Raw genomic sequence first — 13,623 nt, forward strand, 5'->3', positions numbered from 1 at the left:
GTCCCCCAGAGGCTTTTGAGTTCCCATCTCCATAGTTGACATTGATAGTGTGACCTCTGTTGAAGATAAAAGAAAACTTGAGGCTGCCTGCATTAGAGATCCCACCCCTTCAACACACCTTTCTTTCGCTCTCTCTCTCCCTCTCTTTCTCTCTGTCTCTCTCTCCCACTATCTCTCACCTGCTCTTTCCAAACGAGCACAAACGTATGGGCCTCCCTTTCTAGGGCTCTCTTTGAGGAGTGGCGGGAAAAGAGCATATTCACATACACACACCCACACACACACACACACACACACACATACACACACACACAAAGGCAAGGGCAGCTCAGATGTCGTAGCAGATGAGTGTTTAGCTTCACAGACGCGCCGGGAGGGAAAGGTGGCGGTTTACACTGTACATTTCTGCTCATTACTTCAGCAGACTTGAGCTAGTTCAAGAATGAGGTGTGCGTGTCAATAAAAAACAAAAAGAAAAATCTTATTCAGGCTAATTTCTTTGATGTAAAAACCGAGGACCCCCACAAGATGCACGGGTTCGAGCACTTTGTGTGCAGTTTAATATTTTCTGTATTAAAACACCTCATTTAACTCAACAACTTAATTATCAAAGCGTAGGTGATTTTAATCAAGGCATGCTAGAACATGAGATCAGAAAGTGTAACATCTTGGTCCTCGAGGGCTGCCTTTGGGAAACACGGGGAAAAGGGAAATGAAGGAAGGTCTTAATTGGACCCTATCTTGGTTTTCTTCACTGAGAGCGTTCATTAGGTGTGTGCTGATTTTACATTTTTATACTATAATAATTGCCTAGCTGTCAAGTCTGACCTGATTCTTTTCCTGATCACCCGCCATGCAACTCTATGTATTGTATGTCATGGTTTTTCCCTATTTGCAAACCACTTTCCTTATATGGTCAGTGTTTCCTAGTAGTTAATTAATCGCACCTGTTTCTTAGTTTAGATTTAAACAGTTTTGCTGCATCCTAGCATGTTTATCACTAGTACGTACACCTGAGGTACCAGTTCCGTCTGCTAGGCATGTGCTGCTAATCACTTTTAGAATATATTGCAGGAAGGTGCCTATCTATGTACAGCATTTCTGGACAGCTTTAGTGTCCCATTTGGTATAACGTCATCTAAGGTGCCTTATTGGATGCAGAATGGGAGTTCCATCAATCCTCCATACCATTTATCCTACGCAGGGTAGGGAACTCGGGGCACAAGGCAGGGACACCCTGGATGGGGTGCCAACACATCGCAGGGCACAATCACACCCACATCTGTGCCAACCAGCCTACAACGCATGTCTTTGTCTTTACAACGCAGGGATCTGAACCCCCAAACTCGGAGGTGCAACACATGCCCCCCTGGGAGTCCCATTAAAGTGTAAAAAATGGTGGACAGAACTGCTACTCAGCTTCCAAGATTGCAAAGGTCCCACTTAATTACAGAAATCATAGAAGCATATTGTGATAATATCATAAACTATGATGAAGCCTTAGCCAATATTTACAGTATGAAAAAAAAAGAACGCTTTTTTTCCCCCACCAATTTTAAAGGCGCTAGCACTGAAATTGCGTTTGCTAACATGAAAACTGCCTTCAAGTTTGTCCAAAGTAAGGAGATCTTCCAAATGGGACTCCAAAAGGGAAGTGCAAATGCTGCCCAGAAACTCATCCTCATCCTGACTGGAATGCAGCGGTCGTAACAATGTGTCATTGACTATTAGGATGTATAGTATAACAAGTCTATTGTTAATGTCTGATTCGGCGTTACCTGTGTGAGACATGAGTCCTGAGGACATGAGTCCAGAGACGGAATGGGGCAGGATGTGTGGACTCTCGGGGGACGTCACACTCTGGGTCCTTTTCGGAGGTCGGCCAGGTCTGGAGCTGAAAAGCAGAGAACACAGAGCTAGTTCAATTCAATTGCCTACACTGAATACGAGTGCGATCTGAAACTATTGTGCTGCAGGGACAAAAGGGATCAGGTGTATCAAAGGGCAGAACACGTTAATACCATCCTTCACACACACACATTTTCACACACACGCACAGTCTGATTGTTTTATTTGGATCAGTATAAAGTGTCCTGATCTAGATGATCATAACAAAGTCTCAGGAATTAATAGAATTAAAATTAATAGAAAACCAGGCATTTATTTTATATGTAAATGACTTGACGTGTAAATATACATTTATACAGTCAAAAGAGAGAGCGAGAGAGAGAGAGAGAGAGAGAGACTTGGATAGATTCACAATGCAGAGTAAGCGTCAGTAAATGCTTTCAAGGACATTCACCGTTCTGCCGTCTCTCTCTTTTTCCAGTAATTAGATCACACTGTAGACTCATCTGCCTTTTCCACAATCAGCCATTTTTCCCTCATGAATTATTGATACCGTGCGCCTCGTTACCTGCTCCTCGGCATTCACGCACTTCATCTGAATTCGAGTTTACACACGGCAAGATCAGCTCTCTGCTTAACGCACTGACCTGGATTTCTTCTCACATTACTCACACTCACCTCATTTATAGCTCGCCTGTTGGATACGAGATAAAAAGTGACAATTAGGTTAGCTGGCTAGCTAACAGTTTCTCACAAGACGACGCTTGACTCAGATGTCAAAGGATTAACATTGCCTTTTTTAGCCACTTGTTTCCATGTACTTCGATACAGAATTTCATAAGCGATAGCATTTTTTTTGTTTTCTGCCGTAAAAAGCGTAGCAAAAAATCTGCCTAGCTAGCAGCTAGCTAATATGCACAATATATATATATATATATATATATATATATATATATATATATATATAGCTAGCAAACAGAACAATTTCTCACTTGCACAAATGTAGTCCATTATCCTAGCCAGGTCTGTGGTATGAAATTATCTTCTTTTGTTTGGTACTGCAGCTAATAAGGCTAATGTAGCTAATGTCTCATAGTTTAGCATTGTGCAAAACCCGTCACACTCTCACCACTGACTGTGTTGAGGTGTTCAGTATCTTTACAGAGACTTGCTTATATGGTTCCTGACTTATCTATAATAAACAAAAGGATGTTGCAGAGCAAAAAACAACAGCAAGAACAACACCAAAAAAAAAACAACAACCAACTAACAATAGTAGCATTTTGAATCCCTATTTCCTCAGTACAGTTTGTTTTTATGCTAGCATCACACTTATGCTAGCATCACAGTTATGCTAGCATCAGGTAGGAGGTGGAGTGTTTCAAGACAAGTGATTCAGATGATAATACAGTTCCAATTTCATTTCATATATTTAACTTTTTATGTACAAATACTACCAAGGCAAAATAAAATAAAGCTGTAAGGATTCAGACATAAGTTTTGTACTTTGTTAGCCAAATTAGCCTCATAGCCAAAGAAGCAATCTTACTGTAATGACATTTTGGGTAAGTGAACATCTGTATACGTTTCAGTTTTTGTCCAAACTGTTTCTTTTAAAAAAGGAGCACACATTGAAGGTTCATCCGGGCTGTAGCTCATATACTACCTCACACACACACACACACACACACACATACACACACACACACACACACACACACACGCATACATGCGCACCGTGAGCGCCAATCATCCCTCATAAAATATTAAGCTCTCCACCATTTGCCCTTTCAAAATCTCCCTCTCGCCGCTCCCTAATTGTTCCGTTTCTTTATCTGTCTGCCGCAGAGAGTAAATAAATGAACAAAATGGCTTTTTCTTAATGGCAGCGAGTGACCTTTTAAACTGTAAGGGAGGATTATGACAGGTTTAGCTCTTTCACCTCATCTCATCCATAACTCACACTGCCACACAACAGTGTGTTGTACAGTATCACAATAATTATATTCCTTTTTAGCACAGGCTGCCTTAGCAAAGAGCTACCGAAATGCCCAAACAGGTCTACACATAGGACGTACTGTATAACAGGATAAGTCGAGCAGTCAGGTCATCTTTTGTTCAGAACGTGTGTGCCGTTCTCATATAACATATCAGATGATCAAATACGGCCCCAGTTCCCTCCGAGCCTTTTTCTCTGTAGCATTAAGCTTTAAATGTGTGATATCATATTATCTTCAGGTGTTTTATTTATTTTTTTTGTATTATTCCAGAGTGTCTATGAAACACTTGAAAATTTCTTTTGACTCTGAAAAAGTGTGTATTACTAAACGCCGTCGAGCGCCTTTTTCAACAGAAACCATAAAGTCATTAATATTCATAAGCAGACCGTTGGTGCTGATTAATATTAATTTGCTGACTTGCAAAATTTCATCTGAGATTTCATGAGATTAATGTAGCAAATGATTTAAGATGTTTCAACAGTCGGTCCATATAGGATGGTATTTTTTTTCCCTTGTGAACTCGATTTTGCTCTGATTTTTTTTCAAAGTTTGCAGAGATTTTTGTGCTTTTTTTTTTTTTTTAACGGAAAACTACTCGAATTGGCGAAATTGCGATCACACGAAATTGTTTTGCACGGTCTTTCACAGTGATGTTTGTTGGTAAATGAGACGTTTTAGCTGTACTCATGTTCGACACACGTGAATCTAAGAGGGCTTTGGCTGAATGCGAGTTGTGATGATGTCACATGACGCGTCTTGGCCCAAATCTGCAGAAAATCTGCCGTCATTTCGAAAAATTGCAAAAAATATTGTGGAGTTCGCTTGATTTTGCATTCATTTCTGTGATCGCAAAATCCTGGAGGGACTGAACAGGAGCAACTTTGCTGTAGAAATCAGCGAGGTAATGTTAGCTTAGGCTGGTAAATAAGCTAGCTAATAGCATACTCAAGGTAAGGAGAAGCATTTTGCAAGTCAGTACAAGTAGACATTATCACCGAAATGAATTTTATGTCACAAAGTGAACTTTAGACATTGGCGGTGTTGACTTCGCACCAGGAATGGCACATTTTCCAAGGCTCTTTAAAGCTCATTTTAAACTGGTTGCAATTTTTAAGCAATTTTCTTTGCATAGTAATCTAAGTTTTCTAAAAATATTCACCTGAGGAACAAGCTTTGACGAAAAATATCCATCGGGGTTCTAGTTTTAAAGTTTGAATCACGTTTGTACTGTACACCCTTCAAAAATGGGATCTCTCTTTGGTAAATGCTTCTAGCTTTCTATCTGGAGCCTTTTCTCAAAGGCTGGCTCTGTTGTAGAAGTTTTAAGGGTTCCCCTCAAAGAAACGGGAACCTCTTTTTTTTTTTTTTAACCTTATGCACCAGTGAGCCAATCACAGTAGAGTATGCAAATAATATGCAAATCAGTGCCCCATGTGACATCTTCAGGTCTTGAATGCTGTGTAAAAATAGAGAGGACTGTTTTCCAGAAGAAACCACACTAAGTGCAGACATTGCTGCAAATTATTATAGTCTAAACACCGCCAAATCCAGAAATATTTCACAGCTCAACTGTTTTAGCTTAAGCACATCACAGTTACGCAAACACACACACACACACACACATACTGATTTTAGCAGCACAAACATATCCTCTGCATCAATTCAAACTGGGAACATGATGCTGTTTGACTTTCTGTTAATGCTGTAATCATAAGGAGTTATTACTGTATCAGTGCTAATAAAAAACGCTGGCCTTCCACAGCACACACACACACACACACACACACACACACACACACACACAATTCTCTCTCCTCTCTCCAGAAGCGGCCTGGACACCTAATGGCATTTTTAATCATTCCTAATGGGCAGCGTTTTAATTAAACCCATACTGACGGCACCAGATTAAATGCGGCTTTAATCCGAGCCACGCAAATGACTAGCTCCGGGAAGCGCAAAGCCTGATCGGCAGGGATGATATAATTCTCGCCGTAATAAAAGCAAATATAAAGTATTAATCGTGCCTCCTTTGGTTAACAAAATGGACACGATCTTTATCGGTGCCACCGCCGTAGAAAGTTCATCTGACTGATGCGTGGATGGGAAAACGCAATAAACAGGGGATTTCATCAGGCAGAGAGAGAGAGAGAGAGAGTGAGAATGAGAGAGAGAGAGAGAGAGAGAACAAAAATGTAACTTAGCACTCAGGGTGCCTTTGAGGACATTTAATTAAAATCTAATCCCATATTCATTAAGGCTCCCATAAATTAAGCTGTCATTCATAAGATTTATGGATTCTCATTTGCATACCCCACAATTCATCAATTACAAAGGTATGAAAGGGGGCACAACACCCTGTGGGCTGCCCACTGCCTGGCAAACAACAGAGAGAGAGAGAGAGAGAGAGAGCGAGAGAGAGAGAGAGAGAGAACAGCAGGCTGTCAAGTTCCTTCTTAATCTAATTGTGTTGGAAACCCCTGGCAAATACTGTCTGCCGTCGCCCATATGCACCTTTCAATTCTGCATTGCTCGCACTTCAAATGCGCTCTCCTAATACGGTCGCAGTGCCAAGACAGATGGCGCAGTTCTTAAAGAATCCCTGAACGTGCCATTTGAAACATTTGAAATAATTTATGTCAAATAATAAACTGTTCAATATGTTTTAATGCTCAGGACGCTACTAAGAATGGCCTACCCCTTTACCCATATTAAAAATTCAAGCGTCTATGAATATGCCTAAATATGCTAATTGGATCCGCCCACATGTCCTCCTGTGATTCCAAATAGCTAGATGACTAGATAAGTGCTTGTAAACTAGCTCACATTTATCACTTTTAGACACGAGCTGAATTTCTGTGTCTGAGCTCAGCTTTTTCACATTATAATATTCTGAGCTCGATCCTGATTGGTCAGAAGGCGTTGACTCGTTTTCTCTAACAGCAGCTCCGACAGGAGTTCTGGCTTCAAGGTTTAGATTAATGCACTCATTCTAATATGTTTCTATAGTAAGAACTTACACAAGAACTAGTAATCGTTGTTTTCTGTACAGAGATGGTTATTCTGGGAAGGAGTCCCCAGTGAAAGTGCTTTATAAAAAACTATATTTTTTAAAAGAGTTGTAGCTTAAGTTTTCTGACACGGTAAGATCTTGAGGACAGAGGACGCCTGGCTTTCTCTTTACATGACAAACTGATTCCTTTCCTATAACGGCACACCATGTTGTCTTTTAATAACTGCTTAGAAAAAGGATTTCCATAACAACCACAACAAACACAACCGTGTTTCTCATTGATATGAGCTAAATTATCCAGATTCCGTGGTAAATGTTTTACGGTTGTCCTTTAAACTCAGACGCTTAATCACGCCAGAGTCATAGCTAAGGTTTCTGTTTCGAAGAGAAAAAAAAAAAAAAAACAGTCTAATTGTTTATTGTTATTAACTTCATGGGACATTCTGTCCTATTCATGAGACCTGACCTTCACTTGATCCAATTTCCATATGTTCGGCAAAAACACTGCAAGCCGGTCGGTTCATTTTAAAATAGAAGGAATCGTTTGTTTTCCTGTTTATTTCAGGCGAACAGGAAGTGACCTAAATGAGTGTAGAAAGTGTTGTGATGAGCGTCGTGCACGGTGAAAGCTCTGTAAAAGCAGTTAACCCGATATAATATTTGTTGTTTCTGCATGTGGTAGGGAGAGACATGTCCTAGTTGAGCGTGAACACACATCCACCCACACACACACACACACACACACACCTGTCTCCAATTCACTGCTTCATTAACTCTGCATATTAAACAGCTCTTTCCTTACACTCTCTTTGGTCTCCTATTCCTCTATTCCTCTAAACACGTAGACATCCATTTTTACATAAAGTGCAACTTTTCCCCTCACAGTATCTCTGACCCTTATTAATAAGCTCAGTGTTAGCTCAGACATCAATAATAAGCTCAGAGTTAGCTCACACATCAAGGTTACATTGTGATGACCAGCAGGTCATGAATTCAAATCCCAAGACTTACAAAGAGGACAGGACCTTCAACCCTTAGCCTTTCAAGCTCTTTGACTGGGTTGTATTCTGATTGCCTCACATAAATGCAAATCAATAAATGTAAAACTCTATGGGCGAGCAATAAAATTTACACACATTTCCATAACCTTACCTAGAACCCTAGCTGTTCGGTGTCTGTTCTGCATTTTCTCGTATGAGCGACATACGAGCTACATTCTCTATATACTTGAAAAGTTCCTGCCATTAATAAAACTGATTTCTCCATTGACCTCCTTTCTAACAATTCAGCCTGTGTTCCCAAATTTCAGGTTGTAACGCCCTGACACACCAAGCCAGATTGCCAGGGGAAGGAGTGGGGTGTGTAGGGTTGGGTGCACTTGAGATTTGCTTATAGAATCTAGATCTCTTAAATGAAGGTTAAAGTGTACATGCTCCTGCGCCCTTTTCTGTCTATATTATGTCTTTTTGTTGAACCACAACATCAACCAGCTTATTATATGTTATTTATTATGTCTTTATTATCATTCCTTTATTATGTCTTATGATAGCTTATTATATGAAATGGTCTTTTAAAACAAATCTGAACCAATTTTAATCATTTGCTTCTTGTACGCTTCAGCTAGATATATATTTGCAACACAAATCATTGAAATTCCAAACATATTGCTTAAACGTAGTCGTATTTACATCCTAAATTGCACTGTAGTAAACTGTACCCTAGTAAATATACACCACTGTACTGTGCGTAATGGTAGGTGGTGTGCTATTTGAACATACTATTTAGGAGCTCCCAGGTGGGGGAACAAGAGAAAAGCATGCTCCCTATCCTCATCGTCAGGAGACGGTGAGATCGAATCCAACAATGACACAATGGCCAATTGTGGGCCTCTGGGAGCTCTGTGTATGCAGAAGGGGGTAGATAGCACTTTCCTCCGTGTGTGGCATAACATGAAAAGATTCAAAAAGATGCAGTGGCTTCATGTGTCTCAGAAGAAACACATGCTAGCCTTTGCCCTCCCTGGTTGTTGTGTGATAGGGGAGAACCTGATAGGATGTGGGAATTGGCAGATGACTAAATTGGGAGAACATGAAGTACAAGAGCATACAGCGGGAGACACACTGGGAAAGTGTTCACACTGGGGAAAGTCAATTAGATGAAGTATGACTCAGATGAAAAGTGATTTGTTGGACACTTTGCGCCCAGCTCTTTTTTCAGTATGTTTTGCCTTTACAAACGTTTGAAGCCATAAGAGAAATTAGGAGAAAAGGGTTTAAACCAGACATTTTGGACGTTTGTTCATGTCTGTCGATGCTGGTCTATGCTGTCTACGTCACTGTTGTGACATATCACGCATGTGGTAATTGACCATTTCTAGAGATGCACCGATGTATCGGCCGATACCGATTATAATCATCATTATTATTATTATTATTAAAGGCAACTTTTCATGCTATCAGCCAATAGTTTAAAAACATCCGACGATCAGGGCCGATTATATCCTGTCAATCAAAAGAGGGCGAGAAAACACATCGATTTTGTGCTGTGTGTAAAGATGATGTCTCTTGTGTGGAATGACGACAAAATTGCAGTTTGTAATCTCTGTAATCTCTGCACTGATAAAATTTTACACCGGAAGTGAGCAGCAGTGAAGCGGGAGTTTCGGCATCGAGTCAAATGTAAAAAAAAATGTTCCCCGCGCTGCTCGAGCTTCTCGCGCTGAATTAAAGGGCCAGTACACTGTTGACAGATTTAAATGAAGAGGAGTTGACAAAAAAGTATACATTGCTTTTGTCAATATTGAAGTAGAAATGCTTTTGTTTGTGGTGAGTGAATGTGAGACTAACAGGAGGTTTTTTAGAATTCAGTCAGTGTTAATATGAATTAATAACATTCAATGAGTTAAGAAATCTTACTGTAATCTTCAGAATTTAGTTCAGGTTAATTAGAGTAATGTGTTTTCTGTTTAAGAGACCAGTTACTGTGAAACAACTTGTTGAAATGGAGAGAATAATGTGATTATTTGCATTTCCTTCAGAAATGTGGAATTAATCGTTATTAAATTAAAAGAAGGCATAAAAGGCAAAACTATTGGTATCGGTATCGGCCGATATCACTCTGAATAATCGGTTATCGGAATCGGCTGAGAAATTTAGTATCGGTGCGTCTCTAGTCATTTCCTATCTGGAAAATGTTAGTGTTGAATTCGCACTACATACTTGTATAAAGTAATAATAGAGCGCGTAGAACGGCATTTGAGATGCAGAAACATTGTTTTTCTTTTATACGTTTACTACTTGAAGTACTCTGGTATGGAGAGATATTTCCTTTCACTCAGGCACAGAAGGTATGTGTATGTTAATGAATAGCCATGAATCTTTTTTTTTATTTCTTCAAATTGGTTTGGGAAAGTCCCCATGAAATGACTTGAGAGCAGTGATTTGATTCTGTATGTTGACAGATTTCCTTCTGAAACAGAAAGGCATTTTTCCTCAACCGTGTTGGAAAAGGGAACAGCGTGCAGGAAGACACACAGCCAAAAATACACTGACGAACCATGTTTGCTGCTAACAAAGCTGCTACTGTTAAGCAAGACCCACCCCTAGAGGTGGGACATAGATGATTTACAGAGAATTTAACTGGATGAACATAAGACTAGTACAGAGTGAGTCACCGAATCTTTTAAAGCATTTTCCAGCAAGTAATGAACTACAAAATTAAAATGAGAATTTTTTTATTATTATTTTTTTTTTTTTGTAAATAGACTATCAGAACAACAATTTTTATATTTCAACCGATTTTCAGTTCTCCAATTCATGAGACTGGACATCTGGTCCAGTCACAGTCCCTCTTTTTCATTTAAAAGTCGCTTTGGATAAAAGCTTCAGCCAAATGAATAATGTAAGTGTCATTGTACAAAATTTCTCTTTAAGGAAGCTCCAAACAAAAGACATTGAAACCTCTCATTGCCCTTTCCTGAATAGTGTATTATTTCAATTTTCATATTAATAACACACAACCACTAACGCACACACACACACACACACACACACACACACACACACAAATTTGAGTGGAACGACCCTTTGAGGAAACAGAGGGGGTTTACCCCAGGGTCAAAGCGGGAAGGCGAGAAACAAACATCTCTTATTCAGACCTCAAACAGGAAGTTGCTTCACGATGGGCCGTAATTGGAGCCCTTATCAGGTCTCTGTGTGAAAGCCGCTGCCCAAATAAGCCACTATTTATGCTGCAGTCTGTGCTGCAGTGTGTAATGAAAGCTATGTAAATAGTGCTGTGAACTTCAGAGAGAGAGAGAGAGAGAGAGAGAGAGAGAGAGAGAGAGAGAGAGAGAGAGAGAGAGGTTAAACATCTGTCTTACATACAAACATTACTTGTACATTCCCATTCTCATCACACACACACACATACACACAAAACAGGAAATATCAGCCACGGAAATAATACTACAGCAAACATCTTACAAACAGAGTTTTTTCCAACACACACACACACACACACACACACACACACTATTTCAGGACAAACATAAACTAACCAAAACCTCCTCTGGGTGCTGTGAATCTATACAGAGACTTCAGTAATTCCCACAATTCCCTCTGACCTTCTCAAGAATAACATCTGCTCCTGAAACAACCTGATTATTAAAGTACAAATTTATACATGAAGCACATTTAAAACGTGATTACATTACACAGGAAAGCAAACACTCTGTATAAATCACCACGTCCAAGTGTGTAAAATATGTGTTCATTAGGATGATAATGTGCTGCAATGCCTGATAGTGAGTAAAACCTATTACAGAGACCTTGTAGTCTTTGTAAGGTCTTAGCACAGAGATCGTCCTTTATGTGTTCGGCTAATGCAGGGACGGCTCTGTTACTTCTGGATGATTAATGCAGGAACTAGGCTGAGTTTCCCCCAAAGCACTGCAGCACAAAGATCACTGTGAAAGGGGAGAGGAAACATTACGCTCTACCAGTTTAAATGAACTTTACGACACTTTTGGGAAACTGGGCCATAAATTATTAAGGTCACCCTAAACTTCATAAAACATGTTTTGTTTATTTGATTACAAGTTTATGATGACCAACTCTTGATCACTGTGTAACAACTACTTTCTTTTTTCCCTTATTTTCTCCCAAATCTGGCATTTTTAGTCATGTGACGCAGTCACGTGACCCATTCAACTCAACATGTTGAATCTACATTTTAGATTCAACTCAAATCTAAAATGTAGTTTTCAGATCTATCCGGGTTAATGTGGGTGTGGCCTAATTTTACTAGAAAATCTGATTTAGTGTTAATAAGGGACAGGGAAGTATTACTATGTCATAAAACAAAGGAGCCTATCAGCTTCCAGTATGCAAAGGAGTTAGGGGTGGGGCAGTTTGCAATTTGCATATTCATAAAATTGAACAAATTGTGTGTTCCTATAGGGCATTTATTTATTTATTTATTTTGTTTGTTTGTTTGTTTACTGCCATGTCAAGCAACAACAGGGTGATATGATGATATTGATATCGACGTCACAATACGTTAACATCACTATACACTTCGGATATTACAAGTGTTGGGCGCATTATAATCTTTGTTCATCTTTCCATTGTTAAATCCATTTTTTTTTCCAAACGGTAAATGGTAAGAAATCTCAGAATTTTTCATCAAATGGCTGGTTTTTGTTGGCACTCTGTTAGAAAAATTCAATATCGTGACAATTTCCTCTAACAGCACAAGCTAATATCGTTGCCATCCTGTCCACCTTTAAATTTCTATACAAAAAAAATAAAACATTGTGGTTTTTAAAACTAGTTTGAAGTGACTAAAATATTTACAGCAAGAAAAAATGAAAACCAGCAACGACAGCTTCATAGAAGGCGAGGAAACAGTTTCCATGTATGGTGATTTATATTTTTTCATTGCCTTGCCTTGTTTCTTTGTAAAATATATTTATTTAACATCACTACACAGCGAGTCCGATTAGTTATAACCGACAGCAGAACCGAGAGAGAGAGAGATCAAGAGACTAATATAAACACATGAATCAGCGGGATCAAATAGTTCTTGAAGAGACTCTCAAAGACAACATGAACTACAGATAATCAAAACACAGAAAAATAAAAAAGGACAGTTAATTCAAAGTGGTGGTAAATCGTGGGTTCAAACGGCGGTTACTGGCTGGTTTCAAGTTCACAAAGATGGATATTTCTGACAGTTTAAACGGCACAACACACACTCCACTGCATTCATAAATGAAAATGTACAGTAAAAAAAACAAGACTTTGTTTTGTTTTCCTGGTTTTCATTTCAATCCCAAATCGGGACGTTTATCTAGACGGTTGTCTCTGCAAGTACACAAAAGTTTTTAAGAATTTTACTATCTGAAGTCACCCAGAAGATGACCGGTTCCTCTCAAAGTTGCTTCCTCATCTTCGTCTCAGGAATTTCGTGTCGCCTCTGGTTTGCTCATTAAGGATCTAAATGTTTTCAGATTTCTGTGAAGCTGTTTTGTGACAATGTCTATTGTTCAAAGTGCTATATAAATAAAAACTGAATTGAATTAATCATTTTGGGAAGTGGAAGCTCAGACGTGGAATTACTGGAAAAAAGGTTAGTGGAAATCCCAGCACTGCTACATAACCACCTTTGAGGTAAACAGCTAACGCTCATTTCCTCAGCTCTAGATTTCAGATAGATTCTTATATTATGCCGATCAGATTGTGTTAGTTTCCCTAGCATGCTGCT

At 39.3% G+C, this 13,623-nt stretch overlaps 1 protein-coding gene across 3 annotated transcripts in view; it reads right to left on the reverse strand.

Moving 5' to 3' along the window:
- Positions 1-13,623, reverse strand: part of dachc (dachshund c) — a 73,271-nt gene that overhangs the window by 41,171 nt on the left and 18,477 nt on the right. For all 3 annotated transcript variants that reach the window (XM_053615273.1, XM_053615272.1, XM_053615274.1), the window contains exon 2: positions 1,779-1,894. In XM_053615273.1, coding sequence (XP_053471248.1) covers positions 1,779-1,894 — 116 coding nt within the window. The remainder of the gene's footprint in view (positions 1-1,778; positions 1,895-13,623) is intronic.

Source organism: Ictalurus furcatus, chromosome 26 (genome assembly GCF_023375685.1).
Source record: "Ictalurus furcatus strain D&B chromosome 26, Billie_1.0, whole genome shotgun sequence".
NCBI lineage: Eukaryota > Metazoa > Chordata > Actinopteri > Siluriformes > Ictaluridae > Ictalurus > Ictalurus furcatus.